Here is a 23,244-nt window from a genome sequence, read left to right as displayed (position 1 = left end):
ATATATATATCTGTATCTATCTAGCTCTCTCTCTCTCTCTCTCTCTCTATATATATATATATATATATATATATACAGAGAGAGATATAGATAGTGTACATGTATACTCATATGTACATTAGCACGAGGTGTAGCATATATACATATATATATATATATATATATATATATATATATATATATATATCTGTATCTATCTCTCTCTCTCTCTCTCTCTCTCTATATATATATATATATATATATATATATATATATATACACACACAGAGATATGGATAGTGTTCGTGTATACTAATATATACAGAGAGAGATATGGATAGTGTACATGTATACTCATATATATACAGAGAGATATGGATAGTGTACATGTATACTCATATATACACAGAGATATGGATAGTGTACATGTATACTCATATATACACAGAGATATGGATAGTGTACATGTATACTCATATATACACAGAGATATGGATAGTGTACATGTATACTCATATATACAGAGAGATTTGGATAGTGTACATGTATACTCATATATACAGAGAGATATGGATAGTGTACATGTATACTCATATATACACAGAGATATGGGTAGTGTACATGTATACTCATATGTACAGAGAGATATAGATAGTGTACATGTATACTCATATATACAGAGAGAGATATATGGATAGTGTACATGTATACTCATATGTACATTAGCACGAGGTGTAGCATATATATATATATATATATATATATATATATATATATATCTGTATCTATCTATCTCTCTCTCTCTCTCTCTATATATATATATATATATATATATATATATATATATATATATATAAATAGATAGATATATATATACAGAGAGAGATATGGATAGTGTACATGTATACTCATATATACAGAGAGATATGGATAGTGTACATGTATACGCATATATACAGAGAGATATGGATAGTGTACATGTATACTCATATATACTGAGAGATATGGATAGTGTACATGTATACTCATATATACAGAGAGATATGGATAGTGTACATGTATACTCATATATACAGAGAGATATGGATATTGTACATGTATACTCATATATACAGAGAGATATGGATAGTGTACATGTATACTCATATATACAGAGAGATATGGATAGTGTACATGTATACTCATATATACAAAGAGAGATATGGATAGTGTACATGTATACTCATATGTACATTAGCACGAGGTGTAGCAAGTCTGCATTTTCTACGTTTCATTGCTTCATCTTTTCTAGTATATATTTGTCCATTTTTTTCAGTTCTGTTGATTCTATTGAACAAATGCAAATAATACTCACATCACGTCCAGCTTCACCAGGAGCACCACTCATGCCAGCAGGACCGCTTGGACCAGATTGACCACGTTGACCAGCAGGGCCGGCAGGACCAACTTTGCCGAGATCACCCTAGAAGGGTAAGGAAACAGATACAAACACTTACGAAAGTTTAAATTATTCATAGCATTTTTTTGTCTTCTAGCAATCATATATAATTATTCATTTTGTATCTTTTTTATTTTCCTGTGTTATCACTCTGTGTGCCAGCAATAGAATCTAAGATAAGGCAAGATCTGTAAGTATGAATGCCATATATTTGTAAAGGTAAATCAGTTTACAATATATCCACCTTTCCTTTTCCCTTTATCTCTCTCTCTTTAAAATATTGTCTCTAGGCACATTTTTCTGGGTCTATACTATAACATCGAAATCTACAAATATCGAACCCTAAACACCAAAATCCGCAAACATCGAACAGTCAGAATGGCGATTTTTTTCCAGGGAAAAAAAATCGCTATTCCGAGAAACATACACACAACACAAACACACACAAAAAACAGCAATCCACACACATACACTTAAAATTCTACACCTAAACCTAAACTAAACTTTACATACACTACTAGCTATCCATTTATCTTAACCTGACCCTAACCCTAAGGTCCATTACTATCACACACTCACCCCACCCGCGCCCTAACCCTAACTCACCTAACCTGCCCCTTAACCCTAACCTACACACAACCACACACTTACCTGACCTGCGTCCTAACCCTATCTCACCTAACCCACCCCCTAACCCTGACCTACACACAATCGCACACTTACCTGACCCACGCCCCAACACTAACGTCCACACAACCGCACGCTTACCTAACCCGCCCCCTAACCCTAGCCTACACACAATCACACACTTACCTGAACCCGACCCGTAACGCTCCAACATATCGAACGCTGAAAACAGCGAAGTCACAGCAACGGCCCACCGGATTCTTTCCCTGGGAAAGAATTCGGTGTCCTGCACCTTCGCTGTTTTCAGCGTTCAACAAAACTGGTTCTATATTATAACATTCAAACTTTATAAAATTCGATGTTATAATATAGACCCCATTTTTCTTCATATTTTTTCAAACCTTATCCTGACTGTAGTGCTAGCATAATCAGATATCGCACCTGTACCTGAAATGCTGTTTTGTTCATTCATTCTGCAACACCACTGTGCTCTCGTTATTAAATTACTGTTATGTTTGTCTAGCTACCCTGGGTTTTCTCAATGCAATCTAGCTTGGCTGTTAATCTTCTGTAGGGAATGGTGATAAAATCCATTTGTATTACATGCAATGTTTCCTCCAAATCCTCTGTCAAAATTCCCACTGTGCACACTGCAGTCAAACCTTTCTAGAATATAATCAACATGTACCACCACCCTTTCCTTCAAAGAAAACGTGGCAGCATTGCATCCTGTGTTCTGCTATGCTGTTATGAGGGTCCTTTAATAATGATTTTATATAACATAACATAATATAATAAATATAACATAATACAATATAATATGCATTTTGTGCCTTGCAGTTTTGTGCACTGTAACATCAGTTAACATCCATTACTTTTTCAGCAAATGCCTAAACTGCTCATGAAACTAGTGCCTACATGCTGGCATCTTTCCCTGCCATTCTATTTATCTGTCAGTCTACCTTCCTAGTTTACTGAGAGATTACAAAGACTGATTCTAATTTCAGATATTTCGTAGACTGCAATAACAGAGAACAAAACAATTCAACAGTGCATGTCAGAGTTATGCTTAGTTTAACTGTCTTTGAAAAGAACATAAATCTGTAAATCGGCTCCATGCAAACTGCACAGAAACCTAAATGAAAATAAAATCTAAACATTTTTAAAAAAATGTCTTTTTTTCAGTTTTTACAAAACTGTACTCACTGCTCTGTTAGTGTATTGACAGCATTCCAAGATATCAGAAACGGTTCAGTGTAGTGCAAAAAAAAACAAAACAAAACAATGTATGTGTATGATTTTGTTAGATTACAGACATGTTATTTGACATAAATTAAGAAAGCAGTGTATTAAGGCAGTAGTGGAGAAGTGACAACAGATACTGAATAAGTGGTCACACTATACTTCAGAAAATGCACGAGGTCAAATATTGCAGAGAGGGCAATTTCAGTGACAGAAGTCTTCTTTTCAGGATAAGATTGCCATAAATGAGAAACACCAATTTGCACTAATCTTAGAGCTAATTATATTATTAAGTAGAGACTGAGTGGGTAAAGATTTATAGGTACTCGCCACCAAAGAGTTTTTTTAGAGGACTGATATTATTTCATTGTGTGGTTGCTTTATCGAGTTTCCATTGACCAACTGATCAATAATCATTCAGATGCATATAGAAAAGTATCAGTACGACAATGAAAACAAATGTAACTCCTCTGTGAATGGATTGTGGGATCATATGTGAGGATGCAGAGTGCTTCATAGTTCAGAAGATTTCTTCTCCAGAGGGTCACAGAATGAAATATCACTTGATGCTAGGCTCTTTCAACAGATTACTTCTATATATGAAGTCTGATGACATGGTTTTGGATCTTGCAAAAGCATTTGACATAGTCTTACATTTAAATATACTAGATAAAGCAAAACAGACAGACTGCCAGAAGATAAGCCCATGCAGACACAAAGTATTATAAAACTCTGTAGGCTATTTGATGTACTTGACTTCTGTATGATTATCTTTGATATGCTAATTTCAGCTATGAAGATCGGTCGTCATGCAGGGCTGATAGGTGTCAAGGCTAGACTATGGGCTTTGGCATATGACTGCCCAAAAGAGATACTTGTCTTGTAATATTTGTTAGAATATACTGGGATTTATTGTTTTTGCTTTATCAGGTTACATAAGAAGTATTTTGAGGGGGTGGAGTCAGCCTTGTTATTGGCAGCCTGGTGAGAGACAGTCTAATGTTGGTCACTAAAGTCCAGTTTTGGGGTTTTGATTTTAAAGGTTGAGGCTGCTGTGTATAACTGTTTTTTTTCTTTTCTATGAAATGTACTAATCCTGGTGATGTTGTTATTTGTGGAAGTCATTCTATTTTGAGTTGTTAGACCTTTTGTGATCACAGTTAAGAGAATCAGTCATAGTAGCTTCTCACTTTGATTAGGGCCTGTTTAGGGAACTGAAAATGTTCATGACTTTCAATACATTAGTTTTGCCGTCTGTTTAATGTTTTCTTGTTTTAACTGTTTTGAATATATGTTGCTATTATATGTAAGTGTTAACAGTAACATATCGGTGTGCCACTCTCAAAGTGTAAGTTTCAATCGCTTATTTAAAGTCACAGTGCTGACATACTAAAATAGAAATTACCCATGTTGTTTTCCACGCATTAGAAGTGAGTGAGCTCTGTATACATTGTGACGATATTAAAATGAACATGCTAGATGGATTAGACACTGTCATGTGCACAGCTGTCTTCTGTGTGTGGTAGTCAGGGCTACAAATGTCAGAAAAAATGTTGGCAATGAGGTTAACGGAACTGTGTTACTTACTGATCCACCACCAGAACCTGGGAGACCACGTTCACCTCTGGATCCAGGCAGACCTACAATACCACGGGAACCAATGACACCCTGAGGTCCAGCAATACCAGCAGCACCCTAAAAAATACAATAAAAGTACATAAATATGTATTACTCTCCATTTGCAACAGTGAATCAACTATCTAGTAAAATTATAAGAACACATTAATATTGGTATTAATAATGTTTTGTGTACATGACATGCAACATATTGCACCACTTTAAATAAAGTTGTTACCCCTGCAGTTTCTACATGGCCATTCACTGACATCTTCATAACTTATAAGATTCTAGATTAAATAACCATGTTCTTTAGATGAGTCTGTAGTGCAATATAGATTATATATCATAGTTTTGAAACAACAGAATCTAGTCACAGTATAAGCTAACTTCATCTTATTGATAAGTGTTTCACAGGAAAAAACACACTGACCGAAAAAAGAATGGAAACAACACATACTTCTGGCTTGCAAATTCTAGTTCTTCATCTGATTTTCATCTGCAGTTCTCTACTTTCTTTTATATCTACTGCACTAAAGCTGATTAAATGTCTGGATTTGAACTCACTTACTTTATTGGCCTGTAAATATTTAGCAGAATGTGAAGTTTTCTTTTTGTTTTCCATGGAAACATTTTCTCCAGTAAGTGAAAATGTATTTTCTTTATCAGGTACACAGCTATTTTCTCTTATGCTGTTTTACCCCCCCCCCCCAAACAAACTCTTGAAGGCATAACTTTCTCTTACGCTGTTTTACCCCCCCCACCAAACAAACTCTTGAAGGCATAACTGTACTTCTGTGTAAGACTGAACTGAGAGATTTACAGTATCACATCATGCATAGTTTTTCTAAAGTGTCTTATAAAATATCCCTCAAGTACAAGTGAATAAGGCATATAAAGAACCGTTAAAGATCTTACAGGACTTCCGTTGTCACCAGTTGAACCTTTTTCACCAGCAGGACCTTGAAGACCAGCAACACCTGTTTCACCAGGACGGCCAGAAGGACCAGTGTCACCTCTTGCACCTCTTGGACCTGTGTTACCAGCTGGACCTGAAGGACCTTGGTTACCAACACTACCCTGTAAAACAAAGCAGGGTATCAGTTACTTAGGTGTTATTAAATGTTAACAAGAGTACATTGTGAATATAAAGAAAGCTGCACTAACCATATGCTAATTGCATATGACAAATTTAGAGTAACAAAAACATATTGCAATGTGCTTGCGTTGTGTGATGTACAAGCACTGAAAGTAAAGTATCACATCAAAATATTTTATTTTTCTCATGGGGTTCCATGCTTTGGAGCTTTGCCTCCCATACCCTGTGATATTTGAAGGAATGGAAATGCTCCTCCAAAATAAGGAAAAATAACTGAGTTACAAAAAGAATTGTTCTGTTTGTGTTACAAAGTTTTTGATACATGTAGACATACTGGCATTGTATTTATGTACTAAAAAGTGTAGTGCAACTTTTTTTTTACATTCACAAGAAACAGTGCATGCAAAATTTTACAGCTAATTAGGCAATGAATTATTAATTTATACTACAATACTCTAATTTATTCTTGGAGATAAAAGGAAATATTTAAAGTAGATTAAAGATTTCGTAGCACAAGCAAAGGCATATGAATAAATCCACAAATAAATATAAATACATACATACATGAAAACATAAACAAATAAATATAAATCAGAAATGTTTAATCTGTTTGTTTTATACTTTTATATAAGTACTGCCAAGACCTTTTTTCTTAATGAAGCATTCCTGTAAATATGTTTTTTATATAAATAGGATTTCTTTCATTGAAATTTTAAAATGTACTGTTTTTCTGTGTTTCATGTACAAAGTACCATATGTAATTACATTGTTCGATTTCTGCTGCCCACTTTGTTTGCTATCAGAATTGTAGACATATTATCAGATGACATAGAGACAAGTCTCACATGTAGCAACAAAATTTGGTGTACCATCTGCAGTAATCGAATATTATGGTATATATACAAAATAAACAAGTGCGACGTATTCTAAAACTACTTATGCTCAGGTTCAACTAAAATAAATGAAATGTGGTCTTTAATAGCAAATTGGAGAATTTCTTTCTGAATTTATGTATAACCATGTCATAACATTAGATCATAATACTAAAGTTCTCCTCCAAGCTGTAATCCTAACATTAATAAAGTTTCTTCATAATTTTTACTGACTTTCTGGGAAGTGTTTCTCCCAGGGATCTTTTGTTCCTTCCAACTTTAGACCATTCCCTCTGAATTCCACTAAAATTGCCACTGAATGTCTTCTCCCGCAAATAGGGATGTTGTTAGACCGCGGTACCATAAGTCTTTGGTGGCCTTCCATTTTAGGAGATACGATGCAGCTTAAGACTTGCACTGCATTGCTTTCTGCCAAGCAGTGGGACTTTTCCACACTCATTTTTTTCTTTCTTTTTATTGCAAGGAAAAGCAGTCATACAATAATGACTGTCAGTCATATGTGTTCTCTTGCATTCTGTATCATATAACTTCATGACTGCCTATCCTCTGATAATCTATCTGTCTTCTTAAGCCTCACCGTTTACCAAAGATAACCAGAAGACAACAAAGAATAGGTCTTGCTTTCCTGACTTTTTATTTGAGAAAAAAAAATGTGCCTGGTGAAGTTGTCATACACTGCATTCTAAATTCTCCCTGTCTTTTTCGAATGACCTGGCAAAGCCAGCGAACTTCATTCTTGGAACACAAAATGCAAAACCAAGGACTTTGTCAGTTTTCTAATCCCCATTATTTACTTTTTTTTTGTTATACACTCAGCACTTATTAAACATGATAATATTCAGGATTACTTGATATACCGACTATCTTTTTCTTCGTCTGAGATACGCAACTAGATGCTGTCTTAGCTAAATACTATTTAGGTGATCCCTACATCTTTGCAGCTGTTTACAGGTGGAATGATAGCTGATTGCAGGCAAAATATACATCATTAAAATGTTACAGCTCTGAAACAACAGACACTTCTACTTCTTATACTTTAACTAAAGGAATTTAGTGAAGCAAATGATACTAGGTAAGTGAATAGGTCTGCATGCATGTGGCAGGTGTAATTTACAGATCACAGCAGCTGACATAGCTGCATTATTTAAAGGATTTACTTACGGCTGGACCAGCAGGACCAACTCTACCAGGAGCACCAGGGAAACCAGTGACACCCTATTAGAAAGACAAAATATTGGTGAGTCAAGAATTCAGAATGAAGCCTTATAACAACCGCATTTTTAAAAATGGCAAAGGTACTTACAGCTGGGCCAACGTCACCACGAGCACCAGGGGGGCCAGCAGGACCTGCAGGACCCTATGTACATAATAGAAAGAACAGTATGATTAGCACACTATGAGACAGCTATATTAAACTGTCTTATTCATTAGGTAACATGCTTAAAATATTTTCACCATGCGAATCACTCAAGACCCCATTCCGGATGTAACCACCCCTTTCATTACAACATCTTGCTACTTTAAGATGCATTCTAGTAAAAGTGCTAATGTATAGAGTGAAGTAAAATATTACAAGAACGGGCTATAAACTCCATATTAAAATACAAAAAAATAGTAAAAATTAAGATTTAGCAACTTGCATGATCGCTTATTTTATTATGGAATGATACAAATACTAAAAGTCATTTTACTCTTTCTGGTCACTAAATCTGATGACCTTTCAACAAAAGCCAAAGTGCCTCATTTTATCACAGCACGAAGTTGTAAATCTCTGCTGATATTAATTGGTTTATTATGTATCTTACAATACCTAATGTGTCAGTGGTAATAATTATTAAACTTGTAATCTTACCGCTGGACCAGATGAACCAACAGAACCGGCTGGACCGACAGCACCATTTTCACCTTTTGGTCCTCTTGGACCCTTTTCTCCTCTGGTACCAGCTTGACCAGCTGAACCCTAAAGGAATGAGAAAGGTCATTCATATTTAGATGGAAAATGGACACTGATACTCATTTTTAATGATACAGAAGCATTAAGATTTTGATTTGGCCGTTTATTAATAGTGCATACATACAGGAGGACCAGCGAAACCAGCAACACCAGCAGGGCCGACCTCTCCACGTTCGCCCTAGAAAAAAATAAAAACAACAAAAGAATTAATGCTGCCAGTAGAGACACAAACACACACACACACAGATAACAACAGTAGTTTTGCAATTGTTTTGATGCTAACCAGTGTTAGTTCTAATCGACTTTAGTTTGAATTGTAGTTGAATATGAGCAAATGTAATAAATCCTAGGTTGCACTGAACTTTAGGAACTTTGCAGAAATGCAGTCCATGCTTTACTTTGTAATCCTATATGCTTAACTGCATTGAATGGTGGCTATCACAATAAGGATAGTAAGGTAGTTAGGGAGTTTCAGATGTCTTCCAAAGTTATAACATGACCCTGAGACTGAAGTTGGAGAGGTCATGTAGGGAGTTCCAGATGTTTTTTTTCAAAGTTACAATACGATCCTGAGATTGAAGTTGGAGAGGTCATGTTAGTAATCTAGGGAAAAGTATTAGAATGGTGGTATAGTCAATCTTACATCAGTCACTATTTTTATAGTGTGTGAATCTCAATAACACTACAATGACGGGAAAAGGTACCTTCTGGTAATATATTAGATCTACAGAAATAGATGTTTTGGTGTTTTGCATATCAGACATGCAGTTTTTAATAAACAAAACTATCTAGATAGAAATTTGGAGGACGAAATGAAGCAGAAATACTGATTTATGTAAATAAAAGTATTTTTTTTCTTGGCATCTCTATTTTAATAAGTTTTTGTTGTCAAGACTAATGAATGGATATAATGTTTAATTTGGAGAAGAGAGTGTAAGTAACAAAGTGTGTGACATAGGCATTGTTCTGTAACAATACTGCTAATGTGAACAACTTTACATGTTACAAGGATTTCCCTTGTGTTGTAAAAATGTTATTTTTTTTAGACGTTATTATAGCACAGTATCAGTGTAGTCTGAGAAAATTAGCAATACTTACAGGAGCGCCACGAAGACCAGCAGGGCCAGCAGGACCGGCATTACCTCCAGGTCCCTGAAAAATAATAAGAGAAAGAATCACAATGGCTGCATTGAACAATAAAGTGCGTATGATGCTAACATTATATCACTATACTTAATAATCCTTTAAGATGCAGGGCCTTACAAGAAAGCAATTCCTATAAATATTTCTTCAGCATTTCTCTAAAAAGTGCACCTAACATACTATTAATCCTGGTGTAGAATTTTTATTTATTCATTTATTTATTTTTTATAATATCTCATTGAAGGATTCCTTATATCCCAGGGAGGGTGTTTTCACTTGTCCCCACCTCCATGGGATAAGCTCTAGAGGGCATATTTATCATTTTTACATATTTCATCTGATCTTATTCAAGTGGGGTAATATGACCTCAGGTCTGCAAATATTTTTTAAAACCAGGTTTCCAAATGTAAATAACTTCTGTGTATTTAATTACAAAAAAATATATATTAAAGTGATGTTTTCCACTGCCTTCTTGACATCCATATAGTCATCTCAATAGCTAGCTGTGGTTCTCCTTATGGTTCTATTACACTAATAAATATTAGTTATTTACTACCTTCTTTCCAGAAGTGTTTTACCTGAAATTATATATTTGTGCTATTACTACTGAAGGGATTTGCATTCATGTTACATTTAGCTTCCATTCTGACTTTCCATTCTAAAACCATGGCTAATCTTTAAAAATAATAAAAAGTACCTGTGTCAAACCATGTTGATTTTATTAAGTTTGCAATTATTAAACCTGTTTGCTGACTACATCTTGAAGTAGGGTAACTAACAAAAAATATATATGTGCCCTGGCAAATACACCATAAAACCATAAACATAAAAATATCATTTAGAAAAACTTACATAAATAATTTGCATACATTTGCATAAATATATTTATATGCATGCATGGATTCATATACATAAATAATGCTGCATACAGACAAGGGAGATTTTTCACTTAAAATGTCATTATAACTTCCCTTGTTCCATCTTCTAGAGCTGCTTACTACCAAAAGTAAATCACTTTTGTTTTAATAAAAAAAATAATATTTTTACTTACACGTTCTCCATTAGCACCAGCAGGACCAGGAGCACCGCCAGGACCAGGTTGACCCTAAATAATTTAGAAAAGGATATATTAAATATGAGCAATAGTAACCACAACCTGCATTAAGGACATTCTTTTAGGTTTCACATTTCCAATGCTTCAGGAGTTTCACATGTTTCAGAGGTATAGTTGGCTGTTGTATGCATGTTTTGAAACTGTGGTACGTTAGCAGAACATAAAACAAAATAAATAGAACATTAAAACAGTGGAAACAATCAGAATAATAAATGACATTGGCACACAGTGCAGTGCTAAAGTATATACACGCAATTTGCCACAAGTACAACTGTTGTATGCATTCTGAAAATGCATTTCAGTCTTTATTTAATTTCTCTTCCTTTAACGTTAAAGTATATTTCACGTGCTGTTGAATTTTGTAGAACACTCATTATTATTTTTTGAATAATTTATTTATGTTTTATTAAACTGATCATCTCAGTGTGGAGGAAAGCTCAATGTGTGACAGCAAAAATGTGTAACTGAATGAAATGTTGGGAACCGCTAGAATGAGTCCTGAAATACAGAGACCGAATGGCCGAAAAATCAAGCTTACATATACCAAGTCCAAGATACCATTTTACAGAACCTTCCATTTTCTTCAACGTATGGCAATCCTCGAGTTGATATATATAAGTTTATGGGGTTGTGCGGCTTGCCCCCACTGCAAAAATATGTTTAAAACAGAAGAGAGATTTTTGAAATTTGTTCTTCTCCTGTTTTGTTGTTTTTGCATTGTCAGCACTGTGCTTTGCAGATAAGGCAACCAGTATACTTACTCCTGTTGCTTTACCTACAATAAGTGTTTAATCAATTTACTTAACTAAAGACTCAGAGTTTACCTGTGAGGACAAGTCATAATGCAGTCATCTGGGGCTGGACTTAATAAAGTTATGCACTGGCACAGGAGAGCTCTGCTGGTGCAAGGAGAGGACTTGTTTATGTATCAAGAATCCTTGTACATAGTTCAGGTATACTAGGTGCCTTACATATGGATGCATCTGTACAAATAATACTTTGTATTCTGGAGATGAATCCATTCCAATTAACTGAGGCATCAGAAAGCACATGTTAGACCAAGTGCCCACAAAGACAGTCAGAGTGGGAGGGTGGCCTAATGGTTAAGGTGTTTGACTTACAAACACAAGGTACAGGGTTTGAATATCACAGGGATAATTGGCTAGGCTTAAAATGGCTCGCAAGGGCAGTTAGCCTAGTATTAACCTATGAACCTATGAACCTATAAGAGATCCTAGTTTACTGTGGTATGTACAAACTGAGCCCACCGAACATCTCTCAGGTTGTCACAAAGGCACATCCTTCTGCTCCGAGATTTTCTTGAGTTTCCCAATTTGCTATGCCAGTCTCCCATTATCTATCCTCTCTGAAATCATTGTAACGTACAGCACACTCCGGCAGCCCACTGACAGATCTCCTGCCCTGTCACTTTATCTTTGACTCTTCTTATAAGATATACTGTTTCCTTGTAGCAGGCTTGAACCCCCTCACTTGTAAGACCCCAATACTAGTACTGCTATTATTTCTGATCCACAGGAGCAGTCAGACACCTGTTGACAAGACAAAGTGAGCAGGTGTATTCTCTATGTACATGCGGTTAGGTGGTTAGACACTGGTTCACCTTGGTGACATGTCTAAGGTGTGTTTCAGCTGAAGACCTATTTCTTAATTTTATCCTCAAACAGCACTGTGCATAGATACCACTGGGGTGCAGGTAGGTGAGAGACCACTCATTCACTGATGGGCAGCTTATTTCAGAGGAGTTACATGCAGAGGCCAATGGACTCAGTCCAATAAAAAGACCAAATACATCCATCGCTAACAAAAGTGAGTGAACTAATGAACCGTTGGTGCCTGTACCACGTATACATTATACAGCTGTTTGACTGTAGACAGCCGTGCAATTTTATAAATAGGCATTATAACTGTTGAAGCAGTCCAGTTTGGAGTATGCAGAAAGAAAACTACTATCAGCAAAATCACTTAAGGGAGTTTATTAATGTCTTTAAAACTTTCCCTATATCTTTATATATCATTTTATTGTTATAGAGAAAAGTGGAGTGCCACGTGGAATGATGCAATCTCCCGTAAAATTACTTTTGTCCATTGGTTTCAACACCATATTGCAACATGTAGTGGGTGGGGTCTTGTCCCACAGTTCACATTATATTTGTCGAATTTTTTTGTACACTAATATATTATAAAATGGGTGGAGCCTTGGCTTACAGCTTACATTCCATTTGTCCCATTTTTTTTTTGTGGTCTTCTGTGACAAGTAATGGCAGAGTTTTCTCCTGTAGCTCAGTGATGTTGTGGCATATTAAGAAATATAGACTAAAGATGCACCCAATAAAAAACAAAGTTATACTGTATTCTGTGTTTATTGGGTGCTATGGGAGTTTATCACCCAAGATAAGTGTCTAACCTTGTTGTATAGTTACACAGTAACTTCTAAGTTTAGTAAACAAGGTTCTTTAACATATGTATCATTAGGAAAGGAACGCTTTGTGAGCATCTTTGCCCATTTCATTTGCTAGGCAGAGAATTTTGCACCATGTTGTTCCTACATTTCAAATTACAAACTGAATTGCCATAGTTTGGACAGAAGAATAATTATCATCCGCCCATCTGAAATTTGAGTCCCAGAATTCCATGCTTCAGAAGTTCAGTGCCTAAATGAAAGCATGAACCCTCTAAACTCTGTAGTTGAGAACTACAGCTAAAAGCATTAAAGGAACTAAGCTGCTTATAATGATATATATGTACTGAGCTGGGAAAGACATTTGAATTATATCGTTTGGTCTTTTCAAGGTCAGTTTTGTTTGGGGGAAATGATATAGTGAACTTTGTGACCTGTACTATAAAACATATTTACTCTCTATTTTCCACTCCAACACCTCCTTTTATATTTTGACTCCACATCATATTGGCACAGAGGAAATGGAATATTTTTGAGGTTACAAAAATGCCACAAAGTTCCCCCATGAATACTCATATGACAGGAACATGGACACTGTAGGCCAGGTAAAATGAAGGAGAATGCTAGAGAACCACCACGTGGCTTAAAAGGGCAAGGACAGAAAGTAGTTTTAGGTATAATTACACACACAGTTATGTTAGGACCATTGCCAGCTCAATGTCATTTAAGTTTAAATATGGTGTTTATAGTGACTGGAATCCACCAGTGTTTGATGCCACAAGGCAAGTTATTAGTACCAGCAATAAAAAGGAGCAGGAGCACACTTCCTGTACCTTTCCGATTTAGTACAACAATTAGTGTTATAAATCAACAAATCAACAGCAGGTGTTGAAGTAGTGTTACTAAAAAGGGTTAGTATTTATGTTATTCCCCCTTTAAATCCCTCACTGCTCACTATATGCAAAAAAATATACATCTTGATTCAGTCATTTATTAGACTAAGGCTTTTTGATGTTTTTCTTATTAAATCATATAATTGTTTTCCATGAGAATGAATGGATGCAAGATGGACTCCTTTTATCCACGGCCCAGCTCAAAGAAAAAACGAATATATATACAAAAGGAAAGGTTATGTAGAAAGCAGCAGTGTATAAACAACCGCTGCATGCATCTATATGTGGATGGCAATAAAAAGCACAAATATGTAATCACTGCAGGGTGAATGTGCAAGTGATAAAGAAATAAGAGAGCAATAACCTCTGTAAAGTTAGATATGTGTGTGCCTATATAAATATTGTGGAGCATAACAGAAAAGGTATATAAGTATTCTAGGAAAAATTGTATGTTTTACACCATAAGTGTGTGTTTTGGATTCTATGTGGAAAGTATTTGATGGGCAGTACATAATGCACACTTCATACAGTTATTTTTAAATATTCAAAATAAACACATGATACAGTAAAATAACATGTATTACATGTACAAAATATTTAGGATTTATAATGTTGACCACACACACACACACGTATATATATATATATATATATATATATATATATATATATATATATATGTATATATATATATATATATATATCTATCTATCTATATATATATATATATATATATATATATATAGATATATATATAGATATATATATAGATATATATATATATATATATATAATATATATATATATATATATATATATATATATAGACATACACACACACAGATGTATTCAGTATATATGGTAAGAAGTCTGTGTAAACTATGCGGCTTAAAGGACTGTACAAAGTCTAAACCATACCTTGGTATGCAAAATTGTAAGACTGATTAATATTATAAGACATCTTAATTAATTAGTGATGTTCTGAAACACTTGAATGATATTTTGCATTTCAATTCTATAGTTAAGTCAGTCACACAATCAGTGTAGGGGCTGAAATATTTTAGATATGGAATTACAGTGATTTGTTCTGGCAATGGCTGATTTTCTTAGCTTGTCATTTTGCCCTAAAACTTATCTGAAATCTATGTAGCAGTGCTTGTCGGAAACTCTACAAAAAAGTGTTGTGACATGTCAGTCAGGTTTCCACATCATCATTGCCTGCTGCTTCTCTGACACATTGCTTTGAAGCACATTTATTAGGTCTCTGCTTTAAGAATTCATTCAAAATAGTAATAATGACAAAATGACATTAATTAATTAGGATTGTGTAAATAAACAAATCTTACACGGTGGCCATCTCTTCCATGGTTACCATCCAAGCCTCTCTCACCATTTGATCCCTAAAAGAAAAAGGAGACAATAGTCAGCACCACACACAATCACTTGTGATTTATTTATCCTATCCTAATCCGATTTATATCATTAAAGAGCTTTGGAGGATTAGGGTTGTATAGCAACATATGCAGCTCACAAGATGGCATTTTTCCGGCTGTCAGCACAGCGTACAAATGCATTCTTTTCTCTTTACTTTTTCCTATCCCTGATATATTCCAGAATCCTTATTTTTTGCACCATTATAATTATTACAGCTAATATCATCCAATGTCATTATCCAACAGTCTTTTTGCATATTTACGTTAAAAAAAAGAACTTTATCACATGCTGCTTATTTTATTACAGTCCCACCTGCATAATGCCCCCCACCTCCGGCTCTCTCTTTTCTACTTTATTACAAATAAGGATGGTTTTATCAGTCTTACCTTTTCACCTTTAGGTCCAGGACCACCAACAGCTCCTCTCTCACCAGGAAGACCACTAGGACCAGCGGGGCCTACAGCTCCAGCAGGGCCAAGAACACCAGGCTCACCCTAAAGGATAGAAAAAAATTAAAGCTTAGGACTGTATTCTGTGAAAAAAACTTTTAACAGTATGCACTTTCAGGAGATTTGCCCTGCCTATATAGTTAGTACTCCTGAAAATATTTGTGTTGCCATCTGCAGTTATACAATTATAGTACTAAATTATTAAATCATATTACAGATGCTAAATATACCTGCATAAAGATGACTCTGTTCCATTAAAGTTTTTATATATTCCCAGTGTTGGGGGTATGAGTGCCATTGTGTGACCAGAATTCTTGAGAACACCTTTTCAGTCTCATACAAATAACAAATAGCTGAATTTTTTGTACTAATGCTGCCTGATACTGGAATAACAAAAGTACTGCTAAAGATAAATGCAGACAGACCACATTAAATGGCATCAAATAAATAATACATAATAATGTGTGTGTGTGTGTGTGTGTGTGTGTGTGTGTGTGTGTGTGTGTGTATATATATATATATATATATATATATATATATATATATATATATATATATATATATATTGATAGATAGTAGCCAGTAATATGTACTAGGAAATTAGGAAACGTCTAGCAATGTCTACATAAACTATATCGATAGATATTATTTAAACATAAAACACTGGTTGTTTACTATAATATTTACGCACATCAGTAAGTAATTTGTCCTCCACTATTTTTCTTTTTCCATCTAATTTATTGTTTTTACACCAGTGTACATGTACAGCAGATTACTACAACTATGATAATTCAGCATCACATGTTATACTTACCTTGGGACCATCAGGGCCATTTGGACCAGAGGAGCCACGGGGTCCGATTGGGCCTTGAAGACCTACAGCACCGCTTTCACCTGGGAGACCACGTTCTCCCTGAAAAACAAGTCAAGAGCTTACAAATATGCTTAAAATCATGAAGAAAACATATTTCTCTTTAGTTTAATTCTGAAACATTTTCTCAGTGAAAATGTAAACTTCTTGTATCAAATATATTTGATGTTAGTAAAGAATATGGAAATAGCTAATGGGCAAAAACTACGGCATCAGCTAATTTTGTTTTCATAAGTCAGAATTTCATCTTCTCTGCAATATAGTCATTATATGGGTGGTCTCTTACTATGGTCTGATTCTCCCAGCTATAAATGAATTTGTAATACTATTCGACATGTGAGACATACAAATAGCAGGATATAAAAATGAAGCATTTAAATGAAATATGCACTAATTTAACAGAACAGTAAACTCTGTCTCATTTGCTAACATTGTAATGTGATAATTGTGGTCTGATGAATACAGTCATTTTGTATTAAAACTCATCAGATAGTATGATCCTCAAAACAAAAGGAGGATAGCATGAGTTGTATTACTTATGACTACACAATCTCATCATGCCACTTTAGGGCAGCTAAGGGGAAAATTCATCACCCACAAAATTCTGTGATTTCAAAACAAATGCAGTGTGCAACTCTAATAGATTCAACTAGTCTCTGTGCTCCTATTGATGGTGGCTTTTGGTCCTGATGTAGTACTGACACCAACTGTTGACTGACTGGAACAGCAGTCTCATATGACAACGTGGGTGTGGCCCACCAAGAAGCAAGTACCACAGAGAGCTTCTGCATTTGCATTGAAGCCCATGAGTGTCACCTGGGCAACATTACAGACCTGCCGTAGCAATGCATACATCAAACCACCAGGGAAGGAGTCAGGGAAAAAGTTTCTCACCCACAAGAAGGAAAACCTTTCAACACTTCAGCTTCCATCCCCTACCCAAGTCTAATAACTGTGGGATAAGAAGATGAATGGACAGTTTAGTCAGTTGCAGTCTGATGCCTACCAGGCACAGATCAGAAAAATAGAGGTGGAGAAAAGGACTTACCCTTGCACCAGCAGATCCTGGAGCTCCTTGTTCACCATGAGGACCCTGCACAAAAGAAAACATGCACATATTAAGACAGGAATACTGCATTGCCTTCTGCAATCAAGTCATTCATGAAAATACTAAAACAAAGAACTAATAGGGAGTTGCAATGAAATACTTCAAACTCAGAATTTGTTTACGAAATCAATGTACTTCTTAAGAAATAATTACATCTGTTATACAGGTTTTTGAAATCTGATGGAATTCTGACAGAGAGAGGCTTCCTGCAAGCAGACAGTACTGGGCATTATTGTCCTATATGGGCCCTTTCTACATTACTCCATAATCCATATTAGTTGACAATATAAGATGCTTGAATCCAGATCATTGACATTTAAAAATTATAATCTATACCTCCTAGGTGACTTTAGTGATAAAAAGATAAGGCTGCTACTTCTCTAGGAAAAACAAATGTAGCAGCCTGACCATCGAAATTAATACATTCCGTTTTGGTATTTTTGGCAGCAGCAAGATTACAATTAAAAAAAAAATAATGTATGAATTCAGCTAAAATTATATATGTAATCTCTTAACCTTGCCATAAAATTCCATTTCTACGTTTAATGACTTTAGCTAGCCCCATTAAAGTTTACTATCTTTCTTTGGTTTTGATACAAAGGAAACTACACCTAACACTCCTTACTATAAATCAGTTTTAAATACATATTTAAGATGAAAAAGACATGCATTTGTCAAGAAATGCAAGAAAGGGTAGTGCTGAAAAGATCATCAAAGCAAAATGTGCCTTTTTAAGAAGTTCAATGCACATGATTTCTTACCTGTTTGAAATCAAGTTACTCTAAAAATGCATCATTAAGCTTGAAGCAGCCAAGATATTTTTATCTTATTTTCCGTGCCTTTCTTTGGTGAATATGGACATTGACTCAGATCAACACATTTAAGGCCTTACTCTTGGCAGTACCAGAAAGACAAAAATAGAAAAAATAATATCTGTTTACCCCTTTTCAGGGGTGACCCTTAGCTATGTCCACTTAAGTGATTTACTCATAGTAGGCAAATGGAGGGTCTAGGAATCAAACCAAGAACTATTATAGGTCTCAGATGTAAGTTTAAAAGCACATAAAGCATCTGTGCCAAACTGCCAGGCAGTATATCAATTCTATTATTAAAAGTCCAACAGTGGTGACAAAAATATTTCTGAATAGATCAAAGGATATAACTGCACTTTGTGTTTTATGAATAGTCTGTGTTTTCTAGTGTTAGGACATTGGTATAGAATAATTTCATACACAGACTGAACTGGATATTAATTAATGACAATGCTTCAGTTACAGTAAATAACACTTTTACTGTACTTACTCTTTCTCCAGGTTTTCCTGCTTCACCAGGTGGACCACCAGGACCGGGAAGACCCTAAATAAAAGACAAGGCTATGTGAGTTTTGTGGAAAATGGAACAGTAAAAAACTTGTACTTAGAAATGTTGTGAATCACACCTATCTAAATATACAGCAAAATAAACATGTGGAAGTATGTGACCATAATCTATAAATGCATAATGTTATGGTATTTGTTTTGGGAATCTCTACATACTTAAAATGTATATTTAGAATTGTGTTGTTTGCCTGTATTCTGAAACTGCACCTCCTAGGGTATTTCTGAAAAAAAAAACTGCTATTAACTCTACAAATCTTACCCAGTTATCAAAATGTGATAGCTGGATGGCTGCTGTCATGAATGAATAAACCTGCATCATCCACCCAAGGCTGCAGAATGTTCACAGCTCTTATGCAAAAAAATTGCTTACAATGTATCTTACTTTTTAAAGTACATCTGTGGTGTGCTAACAATCATTGCTGTATTAATCACTTTGAACTGATTTTTTTTTAACAGAGTATTAGCTAGGCACAAATTGTTTTATGCTGGGATGCAAATACAAAATATCATTTTTAATTTTGTGCCATGAGAATGTAGTAGTTGACCTTATGGTTAGGGTCTTTCCTCACAGGTGCAGACCTTGACGCTGATCTTTGGTTACCAGCTAGACTTGAAATAGTCCATAGACCAATAGCCTAGCATTTACCTATGAACTGAGGACATGGTTTCTAAATAGATAGTATTTTTACTGTAGCTTTGCTGATTTGCATTTCTAATTGACGCTGATACAGAAATAGGCTTTTTGGGGGTAAATATGATTTATGAGGATTTGAAGTACACATTCATAATTAGTTTATAGATTAGTACTAGGCTAAGTGTCCTTGTGGGCCATTTTAAGCCTAGCCAGTTACCCTATGTGAGAATTAAACCTTGTACCTTATGTCTGTAAGGTAAACACCTTAACTATTATGCCAACCTCCTTACTTCCTCTATATAATACTGTAATAAACAAAATAGTTGTACTTAACTCATCCCCCTACTAACTGTATCTTTTTGTGCTGGGAATGACATTTTATGATCACTAAAAATCTGATATTTACCGAAAAGCCTGCAGGACCAGCAGGACCACGTTCGCCTCTTCCACCAGTAGCTCCCTGAATGTAAAATAAATAAATAAATAAACAAATATGTAAATAAATGAACAAACAGAGCATATAATATTAGATAAAATACAGGAAGCATTTAATGATAATAAGCTTCTTTTATTCAAGCAAAATGTTAAAAAAGAGAATGTTACATGCATGTTTAAATCTCAGTGCAACTGAAAAATATTGTACTTACGGCAACACCAGCGGGACCTTGACCACCAGGGTTACCATCAGTACCAGCATTACCCTGAAATGGAGAGGAAAAAAAGAAACATTAGTATAAATTGTGCATAGTAATTAGCGATTTCCTTCAGTACCAAATGTCCTTCTATGCATTGTGTAACACTTATTGCTCATAGCAATCACAGCAGTAAGATGGCAGTTTTATACAGGTTTTGTGTTACATTTATTTTGCAAGCCAATCAGACCATCAATGTGTCATTTTCTTTCAAATGTTTTTTACAAAATGTTGAATTGTGGAAGTTTACATTAATTATACATGGAACTTGGATGTCACAATTGCAAACTTGCATTTAACAATAGGGCCTTGTTTATTCCTAGCACATATCTAGTATGTAGGTCTGCGATTTAGTAGATATCTGTAAAGTAGAATGGCAATGAACACTTTCTAAGCTCCTTTTTAGTGGCTTTGATGGACTCATATATATATTATATGTGTAAATATTTTATATATATATATATATATATATATATATATATGGGTCTATATTGAATGATTGAAAGGACAAAACATCAAACTCATATGGTCGAGACCATATGATCGAAGTTTTGTAATGTCGAACATTCAGAAAAAGAAAAAAAAAACAACTTAAAATTGATGTATGCAGGGGGCAGGCCCCCTACACCCCCCACACCCCCTGCCACTAAAATATACCAACTCCGAGATCGCACTACTGTGAGGAAAAGGGAATATTTCCATTCTGTGCTGTACAGAGATCTCCGTTTAAATGTTCTAAGTTTTAGAACTTCGATCATATGGTTTTGACCATATGAAATTCAAAGTTCTGAACTTCGATCATTTAACTAGGACCTATATATATATATATATATATATATATATATATATATATATATATATATATATATATATATGTATATTAAAGAAAACAAATAATTCCTGCATTAGTTATTTACAAAATATAATGCTCTACACCAGGTTCAGTGGCTACTTTCTGGCCACTGCCGAGGGTGAAAAGCCTTCCTTTTGCAGAAGGTCACTAAAAGTGCGATCACCTTTACTGAAGGTACATTGAGCTTACAATACATTTTATTAAGTAGGGGGTATGAAGCTTGAAGCTTCCTACACGGGGGATGGGAGTAAAAACTATGGCTCCCACTTGAATGCTGGATTCAAATTCTACTTAAAAAAAAATCCATATTTTTTTTTTAATTTGAACAAAATTTGAACTGCTGTTGTTCTTATTTGTGACATGATAGCCTGGGGGTATATAGTTACAACTAGCTATACAAATAGTGCCTTAGAATTAAAATTATTCTGTTCATCAATGCTTGCTTTTCTTCATCAGAAAGTACAGCACAGTTAAGGGGAAGTGACAGGCTACATGGACTCTTGTCACCATGAAATGACATGCACAATTGGAATTTGAAACAACTATTATATAACTCAAGCAGACTCTACCAGAGCATAATGTAGAAGAACACAGACATTCTGTGACACAGATGCAAGGAAGGCATTTCAGCCTTCATGTTCTTCATTTTTTAAACTTTACATACAAAGGAGAAAGATGTTTTGTGTGTCTTGAAGTTGGTGACATACATTCTTTGTGTCAGCCTTGCATAGGGGCTTGATGAGTGTAAACTTAATTCACAGCTGGTGGTTTTAGGCATTTTCAAAATATGTATGAAAAGCAGTTATGTGCCTGTATCCGTGTGACTGAAATGGAATTCTGCAGTCTAGCAGAACAATAAACTATGGTACTGCTATGATTTCCAGTTATCTTACCAGAGTTGGCAAGTTTATGTTGATTAAAATGACTTCATAATCACAAATAAAGAGAGTCTAAAAGTTTATAAGACTGAGCTGTATTTTAAACAATTGTGTTTACTTACTAATATGCAACACAAGATTAAACTATGTTAATGACTTCTTGAGAATTAATTAAAAAAAAGATTTAAGAAATCAGAAAGGAATTGATAAAGCATACGTACTCTTGGACCAGAAGAACCGGGAAGACCCTTGTCTCCATCTTTTCCATTTGCACCCTAGTAAGAAAGAAAATAAATGAAACAGAGTCACTGTGCAATAACAAAAAAATAAAAAAATAAAAAGACAACTGTCTTTCCATCATCTGATGTGTAATAAAAATTGTTTCTGCCACTAATTAAATATTCAATAACATATCAGATCGTATAACAGTGGCAACATTATTTATTCATTATTTGTTCAGCTTGAAATGTATCAACACTTACTAGAAATTTCTGGAACTTTCTTCTTACTATCATGTGTAACTATGGG

General features: G+C 34.8%; 1 protein-coding gene across 1 annotated transcript in view; it reads right to left on the bottom strand.

Moving 5' to 3' along the window:
- The window catches only part of LOC122797157 (collagen alpha-2(I) chain-like), a 74,876-nt gene that overhangs the window by 15,246 nt on the left and 36,386 nt on the right, over window positions 1–23,244 (bottom strand). Inside the window, 17 exon segments of the mRNA XM_044065967.1 lie at window positions 1,334–1,441; window positions 4,874–4,981; window positions 5,822–5,983; window positions 8,057–8,110; window positions 8,199–8,252; window positions 8,748–8,855; window positions 8,974–9,027; window positions 9,948–10,001; window positions 11,044–11,097; window positions 15,765–15,818; window positions 16,239–16,346; window positions 17,116–17,214; window positions 18,221–18,265; window positions 19,583–19,636; window positions 20,700–20,753; window positions 20,941–20,994; window positions 22,938–22,991. Coding sequence (XP_043921902.1) covers window positions 1,334–1,441; window positions 4,874–4,981; window positions 5,822–5,983; window positions 8,057–8,110; window positions 8,199–8,252; window positions 8,748–8,855; window positions 8,974–9,027; window positions 9,948–10,001; window positions 11,044–11,097; window positions 15,765–15,818; window positions 16,239–16,346; window positions 17,116–17,214; window positions 18,221–18,265; window positions 19,583–19,636; window positions 20,700–20,753; window positions 20,941–20,994; window positions 22,938–22,991 — 1,278 coding nt within the window.

This window comes from Protopterus annectens, chromosome 3.part0 (assembly GCF_019279795.1).
Source record: "Protopterus annectens isolate FY-2018-M chromosome 3.part0, PAN1.0, whole genome shotgun sequence".
In the NCBI taxonomy this organism is placed as follows: Eukaryota; Metazoa; Chordata; order Ceratodontiformes; family Protopteridae; genus Protopterus; species Protopterus annectens.
Note: the sequence above shows the minus strand (reverse complement) of the source record. Positions and strands in the feature narration are given on the sequence as shown.